Here is a 24,209-nt window from a genome sequence, read left to right as displayed (position 1 = left end):
GACTCGGGAGTAACGAGTCCTCTCAGAGTGATTCCCCCCCCCCCCCCCCCCGGTTAAATGAACGAATGACTCGAAAAAAGATTCGTTCATATTACTGAACGAGATTCAAAGAACCGAATCGGTAAAATGATCCGAATTTCCCATCACTAGTGCAGATTTAGCAGCAGAGTAAACCATTTAGGTTTACTTAGTGGCGGAACTTAATTAAGTGGTTCCAGTGTAGCGATAAGGCCTATTCTGTGTAATGTACCTTTCATTTAAGAGTTGTAAGACAATGCGCTTTTGAAGAGTTTAGTGGGTGGCTCTTAAAAGAGCCTTTGGGGAAAGTGAGACTGAGGTTTAGTCTCTACTTGGCCTTGACGGCCTTCTCGGTCTTCTTAGGAAGAAGTACCGCCTGGATGTTGGGCAGCACTCCACCCTGAGCGATCGTAACGCCACCGAGAAGTTTGTTGAGTTCCTCGTCGTTGCGGACGGCCAGCTGCAGGTGACGGGGGATGATACGAGTCTTCTTGTTGTCACGAGCCGCGTTCCCGGCCAACTCCAGGATCTCAGCGGTGAGGTACTCGAGCACGGCTGCCAGGTAGACGGGTGCGCCAGCTCCCACACGTTGAGCATAGTTGCCCTTGCGGAGAAGTCTGTGAACACGACCCACGGGGAACTGGAGCCCGGCGCGGGATGACCTGGTCTTGGCCTTAGCCCTGGCTTTGCCTCCAGTTTTGCCTCTTCCGCTCATCTTCGTGATATATCTGCTTGAAACGACTAATGATAAGCGCCTGTAAGAGCACAGACTTTATAGGCTAGCTGACGGTAAACGGCTTTCATTGGTCACAATGTCGGTCGGCACTTGATCCAATCGTAGGTGGCGAAAGACTCGGGGGTGGAGTCATTCTCTCCCGCAGAAGGCGCGTTTGGTGGTCTTGTCTCCCCACCCTCCTCACCTCTCTTTGTTCATTCCGTCCCTCCTCGTTTAAGGCGCCAATCACATACATGAATGTGGCATGGATGAATGAATGAATGCAAAGTCCACTGTAGGCTACAATAGTCAATCGTGTAGTGTGAACAATTTGATATATCCACATACAAATTTACCAGATATATAGACATAGAATTATCCAGTTGGTGATGGTGGTTTTAAATTGGATTTGCACCCTTAATATTAAAAGCAACTATTTGCACGCTGCACATACATTGTGAGAAGCACAATGTATGTGCAGCTACACGAAGCACTTTCACAAATAAAAGTCTCATGCAACGATTATTTCTCAAATTAGCTTGCTGTATCATTAATTAATTAATTTCATATTGGACGTCCCTGAGATTTAGCGCACGTTTGAGACCAAGGTAATTTAAGGTGCAACAGAAGTGGCCTGTAATAAAGTTCCAAAGACTCCCACGCTACAAATATACTGAGCGTGATGAAACACCATCATGCATGTGAAAGTGTTTGGTACAGGGGCACAACATGGACATGCGCTTTTCAGGAGAGGTGGGTGGCTCTTAAAAGAGCCTTTTTTGTGATACGGACACAGACACGGACGAAGATTTACTTCTTCTTAGGCGCTACTTTCTTTGCCTTGGCCGCCTTGGGCTTGGCGGCTTTGGGCTTCGCTGCCTTAGCTGCCTTCTTGGGACTCTTGGCCACTGTTTTCTTGGGTGTTGCGGGCTTCTTAGCCTTCTTGGGGCTCTTGGTCGCCTTCTTGGCTGCCGCGGGCTTCTTAACCTTCTTGGGTGACTTCTTGGCAGCCGCGGGCTTCTTCGCAACCACCTTCTTGGGCTTCTTGGCAGCAACGGGTTTCTTGGCGACTGCCTTTTTGACTTTCGGAGCGGCGACCTTCTTAACGGGCTTCTTTGCCTTGGCCTCCGCCTCCTTGTTGATCTTAAAAGAACCAGAAGCGCCTGTTCCTTTGGTCTGGACCAAGGTTCCTTTGGTGACGAGGGTCTTCACTGCGATCTTGACGCGGGAGTTGTTCTTCTCTACGTCGTAGCCGCCGGCCGCCAGGGCTTTCTTGACCGCTGCCAGGGACACGCCGCTTCTCTCCTTGGAAGCGGACACCGCCTTGACGATCAGCTCGCCAACGCTGGGTCCAGCTTTCTTGGGCTTGGCTGCCGCCTTCTTCTTGGGTGCCTTGGCTGGAGCGGGAGCTGGAGCGACTTCTGCCATGTCTTAACACTCGTGGGACGTGTGCGATTTGAATAAGCGAGGCTGCTCTCTGCTGTGTAGCGCTGCAGCGATCAGAGGGCTGGGTTTAAATACGACATGAGAACTGTGTAGACTCAACCCCCAACCCTGCTTCTCTCAGTGGCTGCTATCCGTTGGCACTTGTGTTTTCTCCCGGTGAACAACGTGCTAAACATCCCTGTTGGAATTGAGCTGCGGTCTAGAAGTAAATCGGGCAGCAAGCAGCCTTTTCAACGTTCAAAATAAAATGGTATGTGGACCGGAGGCACTCTATGTTTTGTTGTGGCCGGCTCAAATCATCACCGTTGGCCTCGCGGAGGGAGCTCTGCGCACCGTGTTGTCTGTGCCATTTGCCCCCAATAGTATTTAAAACGGCAGTCGTGCAAAACGAGAAAACGTTTTCCAGTGAGCCAAATAATCTGACGAGAAACGTAACTGTTTTAGAATACTCAGCTGGGGTACCAGGGGCTTTAAACTGGTCTCTTTTGGGGGATACAAAACACAGTGTGGGGCTGTGGACCGGGGGTGGAGGTCGGGGAAATCTTGGTCTCCCTATTGCTCTCCCTCCCCTAGCTTTTCATCTCAAAGGACACAATCCTTCCTGTAAGACTTGTTACTGTGAGATTTACTGTAGCCTACAGCGTGACTGTATTCCGTGGATGGTGTGTGTGTCTGGTTTACCTGCTCAGTATGAGCCAGACTCCTCAGATCCAGTACATGTTAATATCCATGTTGTTGGTGATGGGGAATGTATGAGAATCGTAAGGACTTTTCATTTATTTCATTAGGCTGGACAAGTGGTTGTCTTTCGTTCCTAATAGCCTGTTTGTATGAGGGGCCAGGAAACTATTCAGACTGTCCTCACACAAACACATATGAAATACATACACATGAAACGTTCACACACACATCCATACAACTGAAAACTACACCCCTGTGTAACTTCTGTTCTGTATATTTCAGTATCAAATCATTCTTACTGTACATTGAGGGGACTACTATGAGTAACCTCTCGTTTAATTCTAGGGCTATTTCCCAGGGTTGCATTAGGTCACATAGAACAGCACCCGGGCCATTTTCAGCCCAACCAATGTTACATACCCTATTTGGAGACCTTAAAGAACAGTGTGAAATACCCTATAAAATCATTCTACGTACATTCTTAATACAACACATGAAGTTCAATGGAAAATCTCTTTTTTATTTTGTAAATTGTGATGTCTCAAAGGCACTTATGGTGATTTTGACCCAACAACTAATAAAAAACAACCATCCACTGAGATCTCAGGTTTGAAGTCCAGTGCTTCGCTGATAGCCCTCAGTTCCCTCCCAGCCCTTTGGTTACAAGTCCAGACAGCAACGATGCTGCAGATGACGAGCCGCTGAGGAGAGTGATGATGACCGTTGACTAGTCTTCAACAGCTAGAACCGACCAGGATTGTGTAACTGGGTAGTGGAGAATAATACAAGGTTAAACATCAGACCAAGTTATTTGTAATTTAATGTAAGTAATGATGCAATCACAAGATACACAATGAAAACAACACACCAGGATGTTCGTAGTCTAGTACAATGAATCAGTCGATGATGCAACAGCAGTCTCACAGAAACAGAGTCTCAGAATAGAACAAACGAAGGCCTTCGTTGAGAAAGTGGTTGTGACAGAGATCAGAGAGAGTTCTGCCCACACCAAGTTCTGTCTCCCTGTCCTCGGGAGACAGAACTTGTACCCCCCCACCCCCCAGAGAGGGAGGTCTGTGACAGGCGATTGGTCAGAAGACCGTGGGGTGGGAATGTGGTTGTCCAATGAAATGTCCAGGGCGTTCATGGTGGCACAAGGTGGGCAGTCCAAGGACCTGGTGATATTCAGAGAGGGAGGGGGCGGAGAAGACCCACAGGTCTACTCAGGGAGGGGGGCAGACAAGACTCACAGGTCTGAGGTAATCCAAGGGGGGGGTTCTCCAGGGAAGGGAGTAGACCGCCCCAAGGTCCTGATGGCGTGCAGGGAGATGGGAGCTGCGCCTCCAAGGAAGGGGGGTCGTGTCTCCAGAAGGGGTGAGGCAGACCAGGCCAGGGTCGATGATGTATGGGGAAAGGTGGGGCAGGGTCTTGACATGGCGGAAATTCAAGTGGCACTGTGTAGATGTGAGTAGTCAAGATGGCGGTTTCAATATAATTTATTTAGTTTGTACAATTTAAGAATTAACAGAGTACTCTGGACCGGTCATAGCGAAAGACATGCATATGTAACCTACAGGTCGTTCGAGAGAGTGGTGAAGAACAACCCTAAAACCCTGCCTTATATAAACTTAGAACAAATGGTTCTTCTGATGGTCAATCCATCAATATAGCTGTCTTTGTGATTGGCCAGCACTACTCAGTGACAGTTTGACTCCACATCAAGTGTCCCACAGTTCTTTGATGTCCCAGCTCCCTCTCTAAATGAGGAGATGGTTAATGATACACAAACAGGACACAGGACACAATCTCCTTGGCCAAAAGGTTAGGTCAGCTCGCTCAACTGAGATAACAATCTCCCCCAACCCCCAGACTCTTAGTTAGGTATCATAAATACCTTAAGACAATCTGAGTGTCCATTCTACAGAGTAAACCACACCACAGTCTCAGTTTCTTACATTCGTCTGTCTATAACAAAGGAACTTACTTTTTACCGCTTAAAGAAACATAGATATTGTAACTATGTCAAAAACTGCCATAACAGTCTCCAAGGGGAAGGGGTAGATCATCCAGTGTGAAAGGGGGGGCAGGGTCTCCAAGGGAATGCAGATGGGGCAGGGTCTCCAAGGGGAGGGGTAGTGTGAAAGGAGGGACAGGGGCAGGGTCTCCAAGGGAATGTGACCTCAGAACAGAGTATATCCGAACTGCAAGTCAGACCAGCCAGTCTGACTCATCCTTGAGCAGAGAAGACTTCCTGTCCCAGCATCACCTTATCTCTCATTTTGACACTCTGCTCCCCAGAGCTGAATAGCCCACTGTGCTCACACCAGACCCTGAGTGCCACATACTCGACTCCCATGCTGGCCTGCTTGACCTCAGCATTCCACTTACTTAGAATCATCTTGGTGCCTGAACCCATTTGTTCTACCCAATCCTGCCTAAGCCAACATTCCAAATGCTGTTGAAATATGATATTCATATTAATATGCACATTTCTGCAAACCTTAACTGTTGACACCATATTGAAGAACAGAACTAGGGGATTGTTATGATGTGAATAAATATATGATTACTTAAGGCAAATCATATTTTATCAAGGTGATTTCAGGCAGCCATTTTTTACAAAAACTTCTCCATCCACCATACCTCATCAGACAACGTCATTTTTAACCACTTTAATTACAAGATGGAGGACAACTTTGAGCAGGTGGAATATCCACAAATCTGTGGGCAATGTAGAACAGAAGACAGATTAGAAATATCATATTTTGATTAAAAGTTATGACCATTCTAGTGACTAGTGGAAACATGGGGGAAACCGAAATTTCTCTGCCCCAAAAGTAGCTAGCGCTATGGCTGGATACTCCTCTCGATAACTAAAAAACGTTGGAGTTTCTTCCACAATCGACCGAATTGGCCAAACAAGGCATGTACATTTATCTTACAGTGTATATAATCTAGCTAGTTAATGTTGTTTTTCTAAGTTTTTTAGAAATCTGCTCAAATCGAGGCTAAACAGTGCTACTAACGTCATTACTGCCTGTCCTGCCGGACAGAAAAAACTCGCGTCACTCCCACAAACAAATTCTTCGTAAGTTAAAAGTTTAGACTTTTAATTGACAATATTGACAACACATATTAAGAAACTTGTCTTTACTCAGAATATCGTCTCAGATTTCAATTCGAAGCTGTAAATCTAACAGGCTCTGCCTCGAAAAACAATGGCTGCCGTTGCAGACGATACATTTATTTTCCCCTCCCAGTAACCCCTTAACCAATGATATGTACTTTGAGCTTAACTTGTCATGAGTATCTGGCAGTTTTCAGAAATAAAATCGGTGATTGGACGGCAAAGATATTAAGGCGGGAACCATGACCATTTTAATGCCCATATTTGAATGGGCCGGCAGGATAGGTAATGAATCAATTGATAATCATTGGATATATGTATATATTAGTATTAAGCATTACATGACATGTGTGTATACATATACATACGAGGTAGTGATTGGTATAGCAGCATTGATCAGCAGTATGTTATCATTCCTTCACACCAGCCCAGGGACTGCTGTTGAAAATTAGCCGACTGGCTAAAACCGGCACTTTTACTGAATCGATTATTAATGTGCATTGTCCCTGTAAAAATAAACGAAACAAACAATATCCAATTCAGAAGTCTTTATCCATGGATCCTCAGATCTAAGTTTCCATCGTTTCGGGTTTCGTTTTGTCTGTCAACTTCCTTACATTCAACTCAAATCCTAAACTTCATTTGACTTGTTTTGAGACATTTTCGTCTCCATTCGCGCCTTTCCACAGGACGCTGAAGTTGCGCGCCCGATGACATTTGCAGCTGTGTAGTTCATCACGTTGCTGCAAAGTGGTTATTACTAATGAAAAATAAAAATAAAAAAAAGAGCCATTGTATGCACGTATTGAATATTTACATACAACGAAAGAATGATCTGATAAGCCAATGTATCGATAATTTATATCTAATTCACTTAGGCTTGTCGTCCACCTGGGCTACACAGGCACTCACTGTAAAGACAACATTAAGATTGTTGATGAATCGAGATGTTAGTATTGTATTGTGCTTAAGATATTGAAACACTACTGTCGTATTTGTTTGGTTTACAGAATATACGCTTTCGGCTGTAGAGTAGACTAACCTGTCCTCGTTCAGAGGTCAGGAGTTGCTTCATATAAAATACAGGAAGACATTTTAAAGCAAATGTGATGGACCTTTCTCAATTTTAGAGAACAGTGGGTGGCTCTTAAAAGAGCCTTTGGGGTGAATCTGAAGGAGAGCCCGTTTACTTGGAGCTGGTGTACTTGGTCACGGCCTTGGTGCCCTCGGACACGGCGTGTTTGGCCAGCTCACCGGGGAGCAGCAGGCGGACGGCAGTCTGGATCTCCCTGGAGGTGATGGTTGAACGCTTGTTGTAGTGAGCCAGGCGAGACGACTCTCCGGCGATACGTTCGAAAATATCGTTGACGAAGGAATTCATGATTCCCATGGCCTTTGAGGAGATACCGGTGTCAGGGTGGACCTGCTTCAGTACCTTGTACACGTAGATGGCGTAACTCTCCTTCCTGGACTTTCTGCGCTTCTTGCCGCCCTTTGCAGCGGTCTTGGAAACTGCTTTCTTGGAGCCCTTTTTGGGCGCGGACTTTGCTGGCTCAGGCATTGTCAGGTATCAGTACTTCTCAGACACGAATGATGAGGGCTAGCTGGTTACCCGGTATATATAGCGGGAGACATGTTAATTTTGAGGCACGCCTCCTGCTAATCGCTGCACTCAGATGGGATGTGATTTTCGCAAGCTATACTGAAATATACTGCGCGTGCGTGGGATTTACCAAGTGCCCCCTTTCCCTTCAGTAATCATAATTTACAGTTATTATGATAACTGAAAGGAAATATTAGAAACCTTTTTAGACTGCAAAAATCATCTTCATCAATCATTAATGTCACAGCGGAAATGTTTGCTGTATGCTTGCTTGGAGGAGATGGGGATACTCAAAACTAGGAAGTTGCGCCGAACTCCCTCAGCAGTTTACCGCGTAGTTTAACCAGAAACGGAGTAGATGCTTGTATCTAAAGTGACGCACAGTACAGGGTGATTTGAACCCGATACATCTCGGTCAAACGCTCTCCCCATATCCGGCTAATATAACCCATTTATAGTAGCCTATTAAGAGTTGAAGCCTGAATAATGAACCCCTTTACAATACCATCAAATGCTTCGGCTACGCCATGACCACCGAAATACAAAAAAGCATTTCAGCAATTGTCAGTATATTTAGAGCCTATATTTATTAGCCTAAAGTAGATTACTAAACTACAGACTGGTATTGAATCGAAGTTCAAATGCGCCACACTGCGGACGAAACCAATCTTGTTCATTGTGCTTCTCCAAGGATAACTCTAGACATACATTCATTTCACAAGGCTCCACTAAATTTAGACACCGAACACCCAGAATATGGAAACAGTCTAATCTGTAACATGTGGGTGGCTCTTAAAAGAGCCTTTGTGATGAACCTCGTTCGATATTCTTGAGGATGTTTTAACCGCCGAAGCCGTACAGAGTACGTCCCTGGCGCTTCAGAGCGTAGACCACGTCCATGGCGGTAACAGTCTTCCTCTTAGCGTGCTCGGTGTAAGTCACGGCATCACGGATGACGTTCTCCAGGAACACCTTCAGCACACCGCGCGTCTCTTCGTAAATTAAGCCTGAAATACGCTTCACGCCACCGCGGCGAGCAAGGCGGCGGATGGCGGGCTTGGTGATGCCCTGGATGTTGTCACGGAGAACCTTGCGATGACGCTTGGCGCCTCCTTTTCCGAGTCCCTTGCCTCCTTTGCCTCTTCCTGACATTGTGATAGTACTCTGATGTTAACAAAGATGAGAATGATTCGACGTGTCAAGAGAGAGGATGTTTATTTTCCGTAAGCGGACGTGAAGGAGGCCAGTTGCTTACTTGGAGGGCGTCGCAATGGGAGGGAACTTGAGTCAGAGAGGGAAAATATGTCTATTTTACGTTTCATTCATTCAGCACATTTAAGTAGACATATTTGTACATATAATGCATACTTGTTTAAAAAAAGTATTTGAAATTAATAATAACTAGAGACGGTACAATTTATGGGGAAATTGTAGGGTGTGCTTGCTTGCGTCGGTTGCACATGGGTCCGTTTTTTAATGACATTTTTACAACTGATATTTCTGTATATTTTATATAAAAATGCATACTTACTATTTATAAAGATTACATAGATTTAAAAGCATATTTTTTTGCTGCTCATTTCCAACTCAAAATACGAGTGAAGTGTAGAATTAAATATGTCTTCTCATTTCCCCTGCAAGAGGCAGCCTCATAGCTGAATCAAAACGAATACATTTGGCAGACCGGTGTAAAAATTGACCTAATCTCTATGACTTAAACGTCCTTTCCCTTTTCGTGATATTTTCAGGCATTTAGCCTACTCATATTGCATTCATTCATTAATAAAGAACCCCCTTTGAAGATTATTGTACGACGTTACCCGGCAGTAGAAGATGGAATCGCGATTCAAACAGTAGCCTACCATCTGCTAACTGAAAATATGCCCCCAAAAACGTAAATAAGCTTGACATTTATTTAGTGGAAAATCGCTAATTCATAAAAAGCTCACTGGTAGCGATCATTGTCAGTAACAACGCAAAATGCGATATATCCCTGTGTGGAGAAGCTGCCCCGGTAAATTGTACTACTACAGTACAGTACTAGACTACTGCTGTGTTCGTCTTGGTAGCGATTGCGTTGGTTGAATTGGATTTAACGTTCCGTTGTACGGTTTAGGCTGAAATTAATTATTTTCATGAACAGATTGACAAAGTTTAGGCTGTGGCAATGAAGTTCAGGTTAGTAGTCAGATAGTTTCACCTATTGAAAGACTTGATTTAAGTAAGGGGAGTGGCGAACATGTTCTGTTGCCGTTTGACTCTACAGCTGTGTAGATGTTTTTGTAGTGTCTCGCGTAGGCTACAGCGTTGCAGTGAGCAACACTGGTTTGAAACCACAGGTAATTATAATTTCACCAACAAATCGTTTACTTGTAATGTAATGTCATAATAAATCCTACAACGAAAATCTATTTGTGAGGAATGTTTATTTTAACGATTGAAAACAGATGCATCATAGACCACTGTAGTATGTGTTGCCCGGGCAACAGAGGCTAATGTCATGCTAATGCTTCAGTGAAATAGTAGACTACCGTTTCCGAAAGTAGATGTGGGCCTACTTCCTTAATAATATCAGCTAATATTGTACATTACATTTCACAATTGTGTTTCACATCTGAAGGATTCTTATTCTATGTGTCTATTCCAATATGTAATGATGGTATTCAATGACACAAATCTGTGTTCTAGAAAGAGTGGTCTGGAGTCGCAGAGGTCCGATAATAAATAGCTTTAATGCAGCAGTTGGAAATCAACAAGTACAGAGCTCTGGGGTTGTCTAAGTTTCCCTACCCGCAACAGAGTTTGGGCTGCTTCACGAAGTCCAACTGGCTATCTGTCCCTCCCCAGCATATATTTATACAGTGCAATTGAAACACAAGTATTAAAAAAGGTTTAATAAGGTTGAGCTTGTTCTCTCGTGCATCAGGGAGTTGTTCTTGCCTACGCGTCCCACCTGCTCGGGTGCCGTCTCCACCCGGTTTCAAGGTTGTTTCTGAAAATGAAGAGATAGAGACAAAAAGAACAGCCTGCTTCCCACACCCAGTGTGAGACCCAATGTTTAAGCCTGAGCACACTTTTAAGTTCATAACTTTAATAAGCACAATGCATAACTTTAATAAGCACAACATATTCTTTAACCCCTCTTTTGATCTCTGAAAACACCAGAGATCAATCAACATAGCCCGGACCAACCACCGCCTCCTCGTCCTGGTCAGCCAGCCCCAGCAACGGCATTTGGAACCCCTTCGTCGGGTTCTCCTCAGCCGAGACAATGATCCTGTTACACAGGGACCTGATACATGGGATACAGCAACAATCATGTTGATATAGCACACTCTTAAGTAAAATAGCGGAAACCTTCTTAGTCCAGTACAATTCTAGTGTGGTCAAGCAGTATCACTCTTGGCCTAGTTGTAACCCTCTTTTCTGGACTCTCACATTCGTAGCAATAGCAAAAGGTTCACTGGCCCTTCTCCACCAACTCCTGCAACGTACGACTGGATTCTGGAGCAGCACAACACATGCTCCAGTGGTACCACGTACTTCCTTTCCCCAGCACCCTTAGTTCGTGCAAGGTTCTCTCGATGACCTTGAATGGCCCTGTCCATAAATGTACAACAGGCTTCCCCGAACATCTGATGATGTATTGGGGCAGGTGGGGCAGGGTCTTCAAGAGGAAGGGGGGGGGCAGACCACTCCTAGGTCTGATGGGGCATAGGGGCAGATGGGGCAGGGTCTCCAAGGGGAAGGGGTAGATCATCCAGTGAGAAGGGGGGGGGGGGCAGGGGAATGGGGCCTTAGAAAAGGGGTTAGGTAGTCAGACCCGCCGGTCTGACTCGTCCTGAAGCAGAAAAGAGTTACAGTCCCAGCATCACCTTATCTCCCATGATCAAGCAGTAACTGAGTCAAATGAGATGCGAACAGTCGAACACCAATGATTAAACACAGATATTGAAATCAAGAACCCATTCGAGGATTTAAAGTGGATATTTTAAAGTTCAAATAAATCCCTCCTTTCACACCCTTATTAAAAAATATCCCATTACTGATTACACAATGTTGACATACAAATCAACAATAATGATGAGACTATGCAGCGTTATGGCCAAGTGGTGTGGACACACTGGACACAGTGGGAAAACCCTAATGATGTTATAGGGGAAAACCCACCGTCACTCCAGAGTGGACATTCGACATCCATGTATCCACAGCAGACCTGGACATGCTCACAGGCCCCCTTCACCACACACATACAACTTTAGCCAAGCTTTTAGAATTGTAATTGTAATTGTAATAAAAACCAGAAATTAGACAGGATATTTTAAAGTTTTCATAAGATCCCTCCTTTCATTGATAACTTTAATCAATACCCAATCTCCTCGTTTGACTCCTCTACTCTTTGGTTTACTGCTTCACCTGGAACAGAATTTAGCAGAAGACATCTCTTTTCTAGTTAGCATTTGTTATCAAATTGGTTAACCATTTGATTCGCCTCTTCATCATGCTATGTGAAAGGTTTAAGTTGTGGTATTACATATGATCTCCAATAAATCAATTCAAATGGTGTTATGCATCTGGTATAGGACTGGGAAAGACTTCAATTCACATAGTAAACATACTGTATCTATAATTACCAGGCAGTATTTTCCCTTCAGTTTTCTTATTGTTGAGCAAACACATGTAACAGCATCTAATAACGAGCCCCCATATTCAACTCCTATTAGTCATGCCTAGAAATGACAATCTGTTTCTTTGTTCCCTTCTTTAGAAAATCAACTGTTAGTCTAATTTCTTTCACTCCAAAAAACCTTTTCTGTCTTTTAAAACAGTTAAGTTTAAGACCAATATTGTTTTAGATTCTCTATTTTACCAAATCACACCTAATGTAGCTATTAACCAAACATTTTTCCCAACTATATTTTCTATAAAGGTCAGATAGGTAGAACTTCATAACTCGTTTTGCTGCAGTTCAAAACGAGCCAATTAGCTCAAACCATCATAACCACAATCTATCAGACTTGATGAGTCTTCCCAAATTATTTCAGAACTGAATGTTATAATAACCCTCTTCATAATACAACATTATCACAGCCTAACTGCCGTTTACGCTCCTGTTTCGCCCGCGTGACAAAAATGCTGCCTCCCCCTCCCTCAGTTACGACGCACTAAATTCTAACAAATATATTTTTTAGACGCTACACATGTTATACATCGTTGGAAAGCTACGATTCTTGTGCTTCCATTGAAATAAACCAATTCAAGATCAAGTCGCAATAGCAAGCAAAGTCAACGTCTTTTTCCGATGAACATTCCTTCAACAATGCCAAAGAAAAAAGTTGTACTCACCCTAACAGTGCGTTCACACTGCAGCGGAGCGGGCGGCGCGTGGCGTCGGCTTCCAATTCATTTTCAATGAAACCAGGCGTTGACGCTCGCGTAGGGCATTGTGGGAAGGCGAGCGGAGCGGAGCGGAGCGGAGCGGAGCGGAGCGGAGCGGAGCGGAGCGTTGCAAGTTGGATTTTCTCAACTTTATGTAAATGAGGAGCGTGAAAACGCTAGCGTTGGCCAATCGGATTGTTTTCTTGTTTCTTGTAACGTAGCAACCTTTGGTCATGATAAACATTTCTAGGTTTCACAATTTCAAGATGGAGGAGAAACTTTTCGTATGTGTCTGCACACCCAGTTCTGTTCAGAACAAAGTTACTAATGTGACGAGCCTGAATTTAAAGATTACATTAAACTAATAATGCATGGTGCATGGTTGCCGATGTCGTCATTGTTCCTAGTGTGTTTTTATAGCCTACTTTTAAATGTAGTCGTCACATTACGTGACTGTTCTGTGCCACTGCTAGCTCGCTAGCCCAGCCTTCAAACGACTGGTTGAGTGACCGGTGGCGTAACATGTATTCTACTGTAATCTTGCACTAGTAAAATCTTGCACTTACATAAATGTTGTGTAAAATTGGTATTTTGATCGATATTGTGAGTACATTAACCCAAATCTGCACGCTTGGCCATGACTACAACAGTGACCTTAGAGAACTACAACTCTGTATTAACTTGTCTAACACGCCCCCGAGCGTGGTGTACTGTGGGAAGGCAAGCGATGCAGAGCGTTAAAAAACGCTGCAGTGTGAACGCACTGTAAGTGGTTCAAATAGGTCCAGGTGTGCAAATCATGCCATCAAAACTTGATCTGCGTAAGTCCCAAGGGTTCAAAGTATCTAACCATGTAAAGTAATTCGTCCAAATACAATGTTTTACGTTCATGAATAGCCATTATCCTTTGTTTCATTATGCAAGTTAGCCGACGGAAGAAACAACTTGTTCACATAAAAGTGTTATTTTCTCCGGTTAGCAACGGAGTATTTACAATATGAAGGTATCAAAATGTCCGTTGAACCCTCCCCTTTTGATTGACACCTTGTTCGACCCAATAGGAGCTTCCATGCCCCGTTGACAGCCCTCTAAAGCCAACTAGGTCTGTGCGTCCTGCCTTGTGTTGACAATCCATCTTCCAGGCCGTTGACCATGCTGGTCAGGAATTTAAATGTAGATGCCCATCGTGTTATTGCATGACTTATAACAACGGCATATGACGTAATTAAGACGGGCCAGCACCGTTCACCTCGTTCCCCCAGGCTATTGCACTGCAGCAGAAAAATGGTCGACTTGGGTACTTAGTATCATACAGATGAAATGCTATGGAAGCTTTTATATATTGGCATTGAGGGACCAGGGGTTTCAGTTTCAGAGTTGTGCAGAGATGGCTGTCAGCAGGGAAGAGAGCACGTCACGTTTGAGGTTAAAAGTCAATTGTTTTTCTGACTATTACCTTTTTATTTTTTATCACTAGAAATGTGATTTCATTTTTATATCCAGGATGTGTTTAATAAATGGTTAAACATGTTAACAGAATAACACAACTTAGAAGTCTTTGGTTTTGTTGTAACAATGATAAATTACAACTTTTAAAGGGGGGCCAGTAAAAATTGTCTTGGGGCCAGTAAGTTTCAAACCCACTGGCCCGGTGGGGCCAGTGCCAAAAAATGTTAATGTTGAGCCCTGCCCTGGCCTCTTTGCTTGTGGAGTTTCTGCAGCTGCCTTGCAGTAAAGCTATAGTTAGCCTAGCTATCCCCCAAGTTAACAGATGCGAAACGAATGTTCTGCTACAGGTAGTCACGTGTGTTTTCGTGACGTAGTGACGTTAGTAACGTCAGTGACTGTCGCTAGCAAGTTAGCCACTGTAAGCTTCACTTTTCGCCACAAAAACGTAATTTGAACTTAAACCATCCAACGGAACGTAAATAAAAATACAACCTTATGACACCGCCGTTGTGTATGTAGTCCAAATATTGACTGATCCTTAGGGGGGCGAAAATAAACAATAATAATAAATATATATGTGAGAGAACAAAGGTTGTGCCCTTGCCGAAGGCAAAGCACACCCAAATATATATGTCAAAGAACAAAGGTTGTGCCCTTGCCGAAGGCAAAGCACACCCAATGAGTAAATAGTTATCACCCTAGCCTCTTTGCTTGTGGCGTTTCTTCAGCTGCCTTGCAGTAAAGCAGTTAGCCTAGCTATCGCCCAGAAGTTAACGAGCTGCTAAACTAATGTTCTGCTAGAGGTAGTCACGCGAGTTTTTGTGACGTTAGTGACGTAAGTAGCGTCATTGACTGTGGCTAGCAAGTTAGCCACTGTTAGCTTCACTTTTCGCCACAAAAACTTAATTTCTACTTAAACCGTGCAACGGAACATAAATAAAAATACAAGCAACTCAATCGCTACCAAGACGAAACTTTTGACATCGACGTTGTCTATGTAGTCCAAATATTGACGAAGGCTTAGGAGTTCGAAAAGTGGAGTGTGGATTGCTTACAGTGCGTGTCCACTGCAGCGACGCGAATCGCTTGCCATCGCTCGCCTTCCCACAGTTCACCACGCTCAGGGGCGTTTCAAACAGATTAATGTAAAATGTAGTTCTCTAAAGTCACTGTTGTAGTTGTCATGGCCAAGTGTGCAGACTTGGGTTTACGTACTCGCAACATCGATCAAAATACAACTTGTATACAAAATACAAAACTGTTTAATAGACATAAACGTTGACATGTGTAAAACACGTTTTATTATATTACTCAAAGTCTGCTAATCTGTCGATACGATAGGGAGTTCCAGCCGGGCTAGCTAGCTACTGTAGTTACCACAGAACGAAGTTACGTAATGTGACTAGACTGAATTTGAAAGTACAAGCACGAACAACTTCGGCAACCTTGCGCCATGCATCGTTTTTTATTAACATCTCTGTACAAATACAGCTATGTATCGTACAGGACTGGGTAAGCAGCCACACAAACAATTAGTTTCTCCTCCACCTTGAAACCTAGAAAGCTAGAAATGTTCACCATGGTTGCTAAGTTACGAGAAACAAGAAAACACTCCGATTTGCCATCGCTAGCGAAAATCGCTCCTCATTTGCATAAAGTTGAGAAAATCTCAACTCGGTCGCGTCCCACAATGCACCACGCAAGCGATTCGCCTGGCTCCATTGAAAATGAATGGAAAACATGTTGTCGCTCGCATCGCGTCGCTGCAGTGGACATGCACTGTTACACAGCACTATAACAGTACATTTCATTAATAATAATCACCCAACAGTCATATTTTGATGAATCAGAATTTATGAAAAAAATTAAAACGATAAATATTATAAAAACTGAATGAAAACTTCAAAGACCCTGGGGTCCATTGTTCACGTGCAATGGTAGTCCTAAACGCAGTTCCTTTTCTCTGAAAAGCAGAGACAAAGATTGCACTTTCTGCAGAGCGTATTAGAATATCCTTTTATGCAGTGTCTGCAGCGTCCTCTCGTTGTCTTCACCGGAAATGTGCGACCATGTCCCTGCGCACATCTGTTGGTGGTTCACATGCCCTCTAGGCTGGGACCCCATTTGGTGGACCCCCATTACCTGAGTATGGTCTCTTCTGAGCAGTCACTGGTCTCTGAGGTGTCACAGTTATCAACGTCAAAGGCTCCCACTGGCTGAAGATGGCCACTCTCTCCTTGGTGTGTTGACAGCTGTGTTTGTCAGGATGAGAGAGGAAGCTAGTTGCGCCTGAAACAGTCTCCTGTTCAACATCTTTTTCTTGGGAATATTGAGAGCCTTGCAGTCCCGTTTGTAGAGGAGACAGGCGTTGATCACAGCAATGATAATAGTGTGCCAGAAGATGTAACTATCAGCGGCGCAATTTCATGAGGAACTTGGATTTGGCTCCAAATGAGTCCAGCAAATCCACACCGCCCATGTATTTGTTGTATGCACCCACAATATGAGGTCTCTCAACTTCAATGTAAGATTTGTTGGCTTTGTTCCAGCGTTGAATCTTTTGCACAGGATCAATTCCACCAAAGGATGACACAAGTGTGACTGCCCTGTTGTCATATCACTTGACAGCACATATGTTGTGGTTTGGTTGACTTGTGTTGGTTTGCTCGATGTCCTTACCATCATCATCATTAGTTGGACAATCAGTGGGTCTCTGATTCTCTTTTTCCACTTCCTCAACATTTTCAACCACCTGCTCATCATTCGAATCACTGGTGTCTGATTCCATGTCAACATCACTTTCTCCATTTTGGATAGCATCAATGACATCATGCATACTTAAGTAAACTCTCCTTGCTGGTGTCATTCTGAAATGGAAATAATAGTTAGAGTATGTTCAAGTATACCTAATTCCAATGCAAATGAATCTTATTCATGCAATACATTCCACTGAAGGCACACAATACTGTCTGGCTAGCCTAATGTGCTCTCTACTTAACATTCTAAAAGGAAGATACAACCCCCCCAGACCTTTTACATCCTCATATTGCATAACATTCACACCTGTCCCTGAAAAATGCACCATACATGCAACCCCCACATTCCAAAACATTTACACTTGTCCCTGAACAACCATCCTCCAAAGCATTCCACAAACAGTATCTGCCTTGTGCAACAAGCAGATATTTGGGAAAACAAGCAAAGTCCAAATTTAAAAAAAACAGCTGACTATATTTCACTTCTAACATAGAAATCACATTGATTTAGAAATTATCAAATCTGGTCTAAACTGAAAATTATAACAAATAACCCATTTGTAAAGTGTGAATCATCGAATACATTATATTTCTGTAAGTATTTATCCTGTATCTGAACATTCGAGAAGTGTAATGTCTCCATGTAGAGTGCAAGGTGCAATTGCTATTTTAGCTACCATTTTGACCCAACGTTGTAAAATTACAAAAAAGACAAAACAAGCTGAAAATCAAATGTGATGCATGAATTCCACAATAACTTAGTATTTACATGAACTACATATTCTAGCAATCACCCAAAAAAATATTTCATGGAATTTACTTACTTTAATGTTGATATTTCCAGTCCAATGTAACAAGGAGATTCGCAATGTAACAAGGAGATTCGCTTCCAGGAAAGTTGGCTGGTGGAATGAGTTCGAGCCCTCGATCCGCCGTAGCAGATCAGTAACTGGGGAGAAGATCTGATGCTTGCTGTTCATTCCAGATAGCGCGAGAGAGCGCTCACTGGGCACAGGCTATGTAAGCGTCTTTCCTCCTCTCCGCTGTGCGGAGGTGGGAAAAAAGCTCTCAGTTCGCAGCTTTGTGCCCTGAACGCTCGGCTAATCACCTTGGGGATAAAAGCCGGGTTAGGACGCAACACTGCTCTTGTTCGATCACCTGAGATGATAAAACAATCCGCGCGTGTTGACAAAGCGCACAAGTCGCTCACTCGCTTAGCCATAGTCAAAGCAAGGAGCAGACACGTTTTGAGAGAAAGCAGACGTAAAGACAGATTGTCTATGGGCTCGAATGGTGGTCCACACAGAGCGTCTAACACCAGAGATAAATCCCATGTAGGTGTTGACGCTCTCGGAGGTGGCCTGAGCCTACACACCCCAGCCAGAAAACGCTTGACCAGCGGGTGGCTGAACAGTGTCGTTTTGGCGAACCCTTCGTGACATGCCGAAATGGCAGCTGCGTGAACACGAACCGTGCTCTTGTCAAACAACGATTGTAAGAAACACAAGAACATTTCGACCAGACATGAGACCGGGTCAAGGTTCTGTTTTCCACACCATTGCATAAAGGCTCGCCAGCGCGACGCATACCCTCTAGCAGTAGATTGTGCGCGCGCACTCTAAATGGTCTGAATGACAGCATCAGACAGACCCCTGCGCTCTAAGAGTTCCCTCTCAGTAGCCAAGCCATAAGTGGGCCTCCGATCACTGGAGGGCTCTTCACCAGGCCTCCGGCCTGAGAGAGCGCATCCGTCTGATGAGGTATGGGCCAAGGCCCGCCCACCAGCATCCCCATCATCATCTTCATCATCATCATCTCTGGGAACCATGGGGCTCCGGGGCGATCGGGGGCTATCAGAATGACCGACAGCCCGTCCGACCTCACCCGAGCCAGCAAGGGGAGGATGGAGGCCAGAGGTGGAAATGCGTATAGCAGACCTCTCGGCCAGGAACGGTGCGCGAACGCATCGACTCCAAGCTGAGGTCTGTCCTGTGCGCTTAGCGAGAACCACAGAAGACACTGTGTGTCGGCTTGTGACGCAAACAGATCCACCTGTGCTCGGCCGAAACGTGCCCAGATCAGAGACACGATGGACGGCTTCAACCTCCATTCGTCCTCTCTCGGGCCGCCTCTTGACATCAGGTCCGCTCCCTCGTTGAGCAGACCAAGAATGTGCAGAGCTCTCAAGGAGCCTAGGTGCATGAAAGCCCAAGTCCACACTTCCTCCGCTAAGCGGTGAAGTGATGGAGCTGCTTCCACGCACTTGGAGAAAGTTCGAGGAGCCAGCGCGTACCCAAACGGCAGGCGCGTTTACTCGTCATTTTTCCCTTCGAAGGCAAAACGCAGAAATCTCCTGTGCTTCAGTTTGATAGGCACATGGAAATACGTGTCCTTCAGATCTATGCTGATCCCAAAGTCGTTCCGCTGTACACAAGTCAGCAAACGCTTTATCGTCAGCATGCGAAAGGGCCGTTTGGCCACACTGTCATTGAGCACCCTCAGGTCTAGAATCGGTCGCATCCCCCCGTTTTTCTTGGGAACCAAAAAATAAGGGGAGTAGAGACCCGAGTTCTCCTGATCTCTGGGGACCGGGATCACTGTCCCTTTGGTCAGCAAGCTCGTTATCTCCGTCCGGAGCGCGAGTGCTTTCAGCGGGCAGGACAAGCGTGTCTCCCTCACTCCTCTGAAAGGAGGGGGAGTCCGCATGAACTGGATGGCATAACCCTCTCTCAGTATCCTGTCTAGCCAGCTTGGCAGTGAGCATGACTCTCGCCACTCTGCATAACGCAGAGAGAGCGGGCGTGCGTTTAGCTGCGGAGCCGCAGACAGGAAACGGCCGTACTCTCGTCTGACCCCAGCCACCGCTGTGCACCGAATCGGCGGCACAGCCCAAGGTGGGGTCGACTCAAAAGGGCTGGGGCTGCGCCCCCTGACCAAGAGAGGTCTGAGCTCTGTCTGAGCTATGAGCTTAAAGAGGTCTCACAGTGCGGTCAGAGCTCTGGGCGCACAGCAGCAGTGATGGCTCTTGTAACGTGACAACAGAGTCACACGCTGTGTCAAGGTGCACAGAGACGGGTAGCGGTCTGGCCACACGCTGTGTCAAGGTGCCCAGAGACGGGTAGCGGTCTGGCCACACGCTGTGTCAAGGTGCACAGAGACGGGTAGCGGTCTGGCCACACGCTGTGTCAAGGTGCACAGAGACGGGTAGCGGTCTGGCCACACGCTGTGTCAAGGTGCAGCGGAGCGGAGCGGAGCGGAGCGGAGCGGAGCGGAGCGGAGCGTTGCAAGTTGGATTTTCTCAACTTTATGTAAATGAGGAGCGTGAAAACGCTAGCGTTGGCCAATCGGATTGTTTTCTTGTTTCTTGTAACGTAGCAACCTTTGGTCATGATAAACATTTCTAGGTTTCACAATTTCAAGATGGAGGAGAAACTTTTCGTATGTGTCTGCACACCCAGTTCTGTTCAGAACAAAGTTACTAATGTGACGAGCCTGAATTTAAAGATTACATTAAACTAATAATGCATGGTGCATGGTTGCCGATGTCGTCATTGTTCCTAGTGTGTTTTTATAGCCTACTTTTAAATGTAGTCGTCACATTACGTGACTGTTCTGTGCCACTGCTAGCTCGCTAGCCCAGCCTTCAAACGACTGGTTGAGTGACCGGTGGCGTAACATGTATTCTACTGTAATCTTGCACTAGTAAAATCTTGCACTTACATAAATGTTGTGTAAAATTGGTATTTTGATCGATATTGTGAGTACATTAACCCAAATCTGCACGCTTGGCCATGACTACAACAGTGACCTTAGAGAACTACAACTCTGTATTAACTTGTCTAACACGCCCCCGAGCGTGGTGTACTGTGGGAAGGCAAGCGATGCAGAGCGTTAAAAAACGCTGCAGTGTGAACGCACTGTAAGTGGTTCAAATAGGTCCAGGTGTGCAAATCATGCCATCAAAACTTGATCTGCGTAAGTCCCAAGGGTTCAAAGTATCTAACCATGTAAAGTAATTCGTCCAAATACAATGTTTTACGTTCATGAATAGCCATTATCCTTTGTTTCATTATGCAAGTTAGCCGACGGAAGAAACAACTTGTTCACATAAAAGTGTTATTTTCTCCGGTTAGCAACGGAGTATTTACAATATGAAGGTATCAAAATGTCCGTTGAACCCTCCCCTTTTGATTGACACCTTGTTCGACCCAATAGGAGCTTCCATGCCCCGTTGACAGCCCTCTAAAGCCAACTAGGTCTGTGCGTCCTGCCTTGTGTTGACAATCCATCTTCCAGGCCGTTGACCATGCTGGTCAGGAATTTAAATGTAGATGCCCATCGTGTTATTGCATGACTTATAACAACGGCATATGACGTAATTAAGACGGGCCAGCACCGTTCACCTCGTTCCCCCAGGCTATTGCACTGCAGCAGAAAAATGGTCGACTTGGGTACTTAGTATCATACAGATGAAATGCTATGGAAGCTTTTATATATTGGCATTGAGGGACCAGGGGTTTCAGTTTCAGAGTTGTGCAGAGATGGCTGTCAGCAGGGAAGAGAGCACGTCACGTTTGAGGTTAAAAGTCAATTGTTTTTCTGACTATTACCTTTTTATTTTTTATCACTAGAAATGTGATTTCATTTTTATATCCAGGATGTGTTTAATAAATGGTTAAACATGTTAACAGAATAACACAACTTAGAAGTCTTTGGTTTTGTTGTAACAATGATAAATTACAACTTTTAAAGGGGGGCCAGTAAAAATTGTCTTGGGGCCAGTAAGTTTCAAACCCACTGGCCCGGTGGGGCCAGTGCCAAAAAATGTTAATGTTGAGCCCTGCCCTGGCCTCTTTGCTTGTGGAGTTTCTGCAGCTGCCTTGCAGTAAAGCTATAGTTAGCCTAGCTATCCCCCAAGTTAACAGATGCGAAACGAATGTTCTGCTACAGGTAGTCACGTGTGTTTTCGTGACGTAGTGACGTTAGTAACGTCAGTGACTGTCGCTAGCAAGTTAGCCACTGTAAGCTTCACTTTTCGCCACAAAAACGTAATTTGAACTTAAACCATCCAACGGAACGTAAATAAAAATACAACCTTATGACACCGCCGTTGTGTATGTAGTCCAAATATTGACTGATCCTTAGGGGGGCGAAAATAAACAATAATAATAAATATATATGTGAGAGAACAAAGGTTGTGCCCTTGCCGAAGGCAAAGCACACCCAAATATATATGTCAAAGAACAAAGGTTGTGCCCTTGCCGAAGGCAAAGCACACCCAATGAGTAAATAGTTATCACCCTAGCCTCTTTGCTTGTGGCGTTTCTTCAGCTGCCTTGCAGTAAAGCAGTTAGCCTAGCTATCGCCCAGAAGTTAACGAGCTGCTAAACTAATGTTCTGCTAGAGGTAGTCACGCGAGTTTTTGTGACGTTAGTGACGTAAGTAGCGTCATTGACTGTGGCTAGCAAGTTAGCCACTGTTAGCTTCACTTTTCGCCACAAAAACTTAATTTCTACTTAAACCGTGCAACGGAACATAAATAAAAATACAAGCAACTCAATCGCTACCAAGACGAAACTTTTGACATCGACGTTGTCTATGTAGTCCAAATATTGACGAAGGCTTAGGAGTTCGAAAAGTGGAGTGTGGATTGCTTACAGTGCGTGTCCACTGCAGCGACGCGAATCGCTTGCCATCGCTCGCCTTCCCACAGTTCACCACGCTCAGGGGCGTTTCAAACAGATTAATGTAAAATGTAGTTCTCTAAAGTCACTGTTGTAGTTGTCATGGCCAAGTGTGCAGACTTGGGTTTACGTACTCGCAACATCGATCAAAATACAACTTGTATACAAAATACAAAACTGTTTAATAGACATAAACGTTGACATGTGTAAAACACGTTTTATTATATTACTCAAAGTCTGCTAATCTGTCGATACGATAGGGAGTTCCAGCCGGGCTAGCTAGCTACTGTAGTTACCACAGAACGAAGTTACGTAATGTGACTAGACTGAATTTGAAAGTACAAGCACGAACAACTTCGGCAACCTTGCGCCATGCATCGTTTTTTATTAACATCTCTGTACAAATACAGCTATGTATCGTACAGGACTGGGTAAGCAGCCACACAAACAATTAGTTTCTCCTCCACCTTGAAACCTAGAAAGCTAGAAATGTTCACCATGGTTGCTAAGTTACGAGAAACAAGAAAACACTCCGATTTGCCATCGCTAGCGAAAATCGCTCCTCATTTGCATAAAGTTGAGAAAATCTCAACTCGGTCGCGTCCCACAATGCACCACGCAAGCGATTCGCCTGGCTCCATTGAAAATGAATGGAAAACATGTTGTCGCTCGCATCGCGTCGCTGCAGTGGACATGCACTGTTACACAGCACTATAACAGTACATTTCATTAATAATAATCACCCAACAGTCATATTTTGATGAATCAGAATTTATGAAAAAAATTAAAACGATAAATATTATAAAAACTGAATGAAAACTTCAAAGACCCTGGGGTCCATTGTTCACGTGCAATGGTAGTCCTAAACGCAGTTCCTTTTCTCTGAAAAGCAGAGACAAAGATTGCACTTTCTGCAGAGCGTATTAGAATATCCTTTTATGCAGTGTCTGCAGCGTCCTCTCGTTGTCTTCACCGGAAATGTGCGACCATGTCCCTGCGCACATCTGTTGGTGGTTCACATGCCCTCTAGGCTGGGACCCCATTTGGTGGACCCCCATTACCTGAGTATGGTCTCTTCTGAGCAGTCACTGGTCTCTGAGGTGTCACAGTTATCAACGTCAAAGGCTCCCACTGGCTGAAGATGGCCACTCTCTCCTTGGTGTGTTGACAGCTGTGTTTGTCAGGATGAGAGAGGAAGCTAGTTGCGCCTGAAACAGTCTCCTGTTCAACATCTTTTTCTTGGGAATATTGAGAGCCTTGCAGTCCCGTTTGTAGAGGAGACAGGCGTTGATCACAGCAATGATAATAGTGTGCCAGAAGATGTAACTATCAGCGGCGCAATTTCATGAGG

General features: G+C 44.7%; 4 protein-coding genes and 1 long non-coding RNA gene across 5 annotated transcripts in view; 1 reads left to right on the top strand and 4 right to left on the bottom strand.

The window, feature by feature from the left end:
• The window catches only part of LOC134021879 (uncharacterized), a 317,808-nt gene that overhangs the window by 146,959 nt on the left and 146,640 nt on the right, over positions 1 to 24,209 (top strand). The gene's annotated exons all lie outside the window — the stretch shown is intronic.
• On the bottom strand, positions 333 to 743 carry LOC134021861 (histone H2A). The gene has a single exon (XM_062462940.1). The coding sequence runs from the start codon at positions 731 to 733 to the stop codon at positions 347 to 349; it is 387 nt and encodes a 128-aa protein (XP_062318924.1). The 5' UTR covers positions 734 to 743; the 3' UTR covers positions 333 to 346.
• On the bottom strand, positions 1,544 to 2,188 carry LOC134021854 (histone H1-like). The gene has a single exon (XM_062462932.1). The coding sequence runs from the start codon at positions 2,159 to 2,161 to the stop codon at positions 1,544 to 1,546; it is 618 nt and encodes a 205-aa protein (XP_062318916.1). The 5' UTR covers positions 2,162 to 2,188.
• LOC134021866 (histone H2B-like) lies at positions 7,128 to 7,553 on the bottom strand. Its single transcript, XM_062462944.1, has one exon. The coding sequence runs from the start codon at positions 7,546 to 7,548 to the stop codon at positions 7,174 to 7,176; it is 375 nt and encodes a 124-aa protein (XP_062318928.1). The 5' UTR covers positions 7,549 to 7,553; the 3' UTR covers positions 7,128 to 7,173.
• LOC134021867 (histone H4) lies at positions 8,384 to 8,759 on the bottom strand. Its single transcript, XM_062462945.1, has one exon. The coding sequence runs from the start codon at positions 8,740 to 8,742 to the stop codon at positions 8,431 to 8,433; it is 312 nt and encodes a 103-aa protein (XP_062318929.1). The 5' UTR covers positions 8,743 to 8,759; the 3' UTR covers positions 8,384 to 8,430.

Source organism: Osmerus eperlanus, chromosome 6 (genome assembly GCF_963692335.1).
Source record: "Osmerus eperlanus chromosome 6, fOsmEpe2.1, whole genome shotgun sequence".
In the NCBI taxonomy this organism is placed as follows: Eukaryota; Metazoa; Chordata; class Actinopteri; order Osmeriformes; family Osmeridae; genus Osmerus; species Osmerus eperlanus.
Note: the sequence above shows the minus strand (reverse complement) of the source record. Positions and strands in the feature narration are given on the sequence as shown.